General features: G+C 40.1%; 1 protein-coding gene across 1 annotated transcript in view; it reads left to right on the forward strand.

Moving 5' to 3' along the window:
• Positions 1-3042, forward strand: part of LOC143028964 (uncharacterized) — an 11850-nt gene extending 8808 nt beyond the window's left edge. Inside the window, exons 3-4 of the mRNA XM_076191315.1 lie at positions 2192-2313; positions 3013-3042. Coding sequence (XP_076047430.1) covers positions 2192-2313; positions 3013-3042 — 152 coding nt within the window. The remainder of the gene's footprint in view (positions 1-2191; positions 2314-3012) is intronic.
• The last annotated feature ends 685 nt before the right edge of the window (positions 3043-3727 follow it).

Below are 3727 nucleotides of genomic sequence, written 5' to 3' on the forward strand. Positions count from 1 at the left end.
ATAGCTGCTAGAGTTCAATGGCTTACCTAGCCTAGCCTCGTATCAGCTGCCTGCGCTCGTACACCAATACATGTTGACTAGACTTTACACGACTATCGTGCTACATAATGTCGCTAGTTGCGAATTGCATGGTACCTGTATGCAGGGAAGTTCATTGGTTGCATGCAGCTAGCTGCCCAATCAACGCGCTGACTACATGTACAATGCACCATTGACTAAATAACAGTAACTGGATCGAATCCTCAAAAATTCAAAGTGCAAGAGTTAAAGAGTGAGTAAAACTGATTAAGAGAGCTAGTGTAAACTCTGCAATGGGAATGAGAAGTTGAGAACTACATGCTAATGGATTAATCAAATAATCATATAAACAGGTTTAACCTATTAGGTTGCTATAACTACATTAATATCAAGTAATGAAAATTACATAGTGACCTTGTACTGCTACCATAGAAGACCTAAATAGTACTATGCAGAACAGCAGAAAGTCAGAAACTACTAATTTTATTCTACAAAACGCTGCAAGTGGATCTTATACAACTTAACAAGGTAAATCAGTAATTTGCGTCATATTGATATCCATTAACTAATTTGACATGTTTGTATCAATACATTAAAATAATAACCTGTAAATTTGCATGTATCTTATTTTTCCCCCACTCATCCCACTCCCCCCAAAATTAATGGCTGATTTGTTAAGAAAAAAAAAAATTATTTGATGGGAATCGAACCTGCAAAAACATGGCTCTGGAAGTATCAAAAATGGCTCCGATTATTAGAAAAATGGCTCTGGTGAAATAAAAACAAAATGAAAAATGGCTTTGGTGTAATAACACAAAATGAAAAATGGCTCTGGTAATAAAAAAAAAAAAAATCCCTGGCGTGTGCGTGTGTGTGTGTGTGTGTGTGCGCGCGCGCGTGTGTGTCTGTGTTGTTTTATTATTATTACTAATATCATTACTAATATTACTTATATGAATATCATGCATATTATTAATAATATTATTAATAATATAATTAATATTGATAATATTATTAATAATATATACACACGTACAACCGTGATGACATATTATGATGCCATATGTACGCACGCATCTGTATGAACGTTGTTTGCTTATGTACAAGAAGAAGCACGCCAAGTATCCATAATAAGTAGACTTGGTGGTAAGAGCGTTTCCCAAATGAAGATGCGGATTGATTCAGATCCCCGAGGAGAGGGACGGGGGGCAGAGTGAGGCAGAATTCATCCTCCAAGAAGTGTCCGGGGCCCGAGTGTGTGTCAAGGTACCTGGTAAGGAACCCATTAACTACATGGTAAGGAGCCCATTAACTACCTGGTAAGGAGCCCATTAACTACCTGGTAAGGAGCCCATTAACTACTTGGTAAGGAGCCCATTAACTACCTGGTAAGGAGCCCATTAACTACCAGGTAAGGAGCCCATTAACTACCTGGTAAGGAGCCCATTAACTACCTGGAAAGCAGCCCATTATTAACTATGGCCATCGTATCAATATGGGGGAATGATTAATTAGCACTCGCTGCTCTCGTAACCGGATATGTACTTTCGGTGTTAATTAAGCTGCTGGATCCCCCTCACGGGATTCCTGCGGGTAGCGTCCTCCTCGCGAGCTTTGGCTTTGTAGTTAGTGGGGGTGGGTCTTGATAGGTGCAAAAGAAAGAACCTCTTTACCCACAAAAGACACAAACAAGAGAAATCACAAGAGCAGTCATGTACCTCGTGGTGGAGAATATTAACTGGAGAGCCCGTCATCTTTCCTACACGGAAGATTTCGATTCTACATATCAAGAAATATTTTGTAAATGTATTTTTAAGTCAAATATTTGTTCATATGTTTTGAACTACTTTCTCCCTCCGCTAACTCCTTAATGACATACACTGACTTATAATTTATAATTTGATTCGTGTCCTCCTTTCAAAGATACAATCAATGTGCACGTAAAATTTTTATTTGTTGTCATTCACATTTGCAAGGATTATCTTCTTCTTAAATGCGAGTTTATTTACCTCCTCTCTGAAATTAACTCTAGCTGTGCAATCTACCAATCTCTAGTCACTACCTATATCTACTTTACTTATAAGAGTAACACAACAGCGTTAATCTCACCTCTTAATATGAAATCTATTTCCTTCAATGTCGTTACTTTTGAATTTTCCATCCATATCTACAGCCCACACGCTTTTAGATGACGGTGTTCATGATTCAGTCAATTCATTAAGTAAATTCATCTGTACTAGTGTACCAGAAATTACAAGTCACGAGGCAACCAACGCTCCAGAAATCATGGATCAGGTAATATCACTTATGGAACAAGAAATATCGTTAAACCTTCTGAAACCCACAGATAATGAGGTTCATTGTATATTATTTCAATTATAAACCTAATGTACATGTAAGAAAAGCGTTCTTCAATCAAAGTGTAATGCTATTGTAACTTTACTTCATTAAAAAAGAACCAGACCATCTGCACTATCACCAATATAAACAAAGTATTTTTCAAAAATCTCACAAACTGACTAAAAAATTTGTTGAATAAAAACATCAGGAAGACTTTAGAAATCAGTGACCCACTATGGACCGTCTACAGACAGTCTGTCTCGTCATTTCATCTCATCAAGAAAATAAAATGCAATAAGCTTCTGTGGTTACCGTTTATACATTAAGAAGAGCCGTTGGACGCAGTGGATCAAACGACAATGGTAAAATATATAGAGTGACGCGGCATTGAAGAAATGAATCTGAGAGCGGGTTAGGGCGCCAGCGTCTGGAGGTCATTCTGCTAGTCACCCTGTGACGTCAACGAGAGCCTACGGTGCCTCAACACCTTTCATACCATGACGCCTATGTCGGTGTCATTATGCGCAACTACAAAGATGCCGTCTGCGTCGCGTCGGCGTCTTGGTTATATCTATTTTGTAGTAGTAGTAGTTGCCTTACCCCCATATTCTGTCAACTGGCCTCATCATATTTTCTGTACTTATTAATATTCAGAGTGGAACAGAACGAGTAGTACAGCTGTAACTTTTCCCTCACTTTCCCACTACACCACGAGCTTTCCCCTTCACTGTAAATACAATAAGGTACTTCCTTTGCGTTGAGATCCACGAAAATTTCACTTTTTCTTCAGAACTCCAATCTTCGCCGTCCATCCGACGAAAGTGTGTGTGTGTGTGTGTGTGTGTGTGTGTGTGTGTGTGTGTGTATGTGTGTGTGCGTGTATTAACCTTGGTCTTTGGATCACGTGTTGGACTCGTGATCGACAGCTATTTCCCTCCCGGAAGAGAGCTCAGAGGTCGTATGACCGATCTATGGGTAATGTGTGTGTGTGTGTGTGTGTGTGTGTGTGTGTGTGTGTGTGTGTGTGTGTATGTGTGTATGTGTGTGTGTACGTGTGTGTGTGTACGTGTGTGTGTGCACGTGTGTGTGCGCGCGTGTGTGTGTACGTGTATGTGCACGTGTGTGTGTGTGTACGTCTGTGTCTGTCCTTGTGTATGTGTGATTTACCTCGGTCTTTGGAACACGTGTTGGACTTGTGCCCGATAGCTATTTCCCTCCCGGAAGAGAGCTCAAAACTCGTATGACCAATCTATGGGTAATGCCGTGACCTTACACGCACACACACACACACACAACCAACTCCCCGCCCACGAAAGTTGGAGTAACGATTCGAAGCGCAGCGATTTTAAAATTACTTAAGCCCTGGGCA

The sequence above is a fragment of the Oratosquilla oratoria genome, chromosome 10 (genome assembly GCF_046742065.1).
Source record: "Oratosquilla oratoria isolate Oo_2021 chromosome 10, ASM4674206v1, whole genome shotgun sequence".
Classification (NCBI taxonomy): Eukaryota; Metazoa; Arthropoda; class Malacostraca; order Stomatopoda; family Squillidae; genus Oratosquilla; species Oratosquilla oratoria.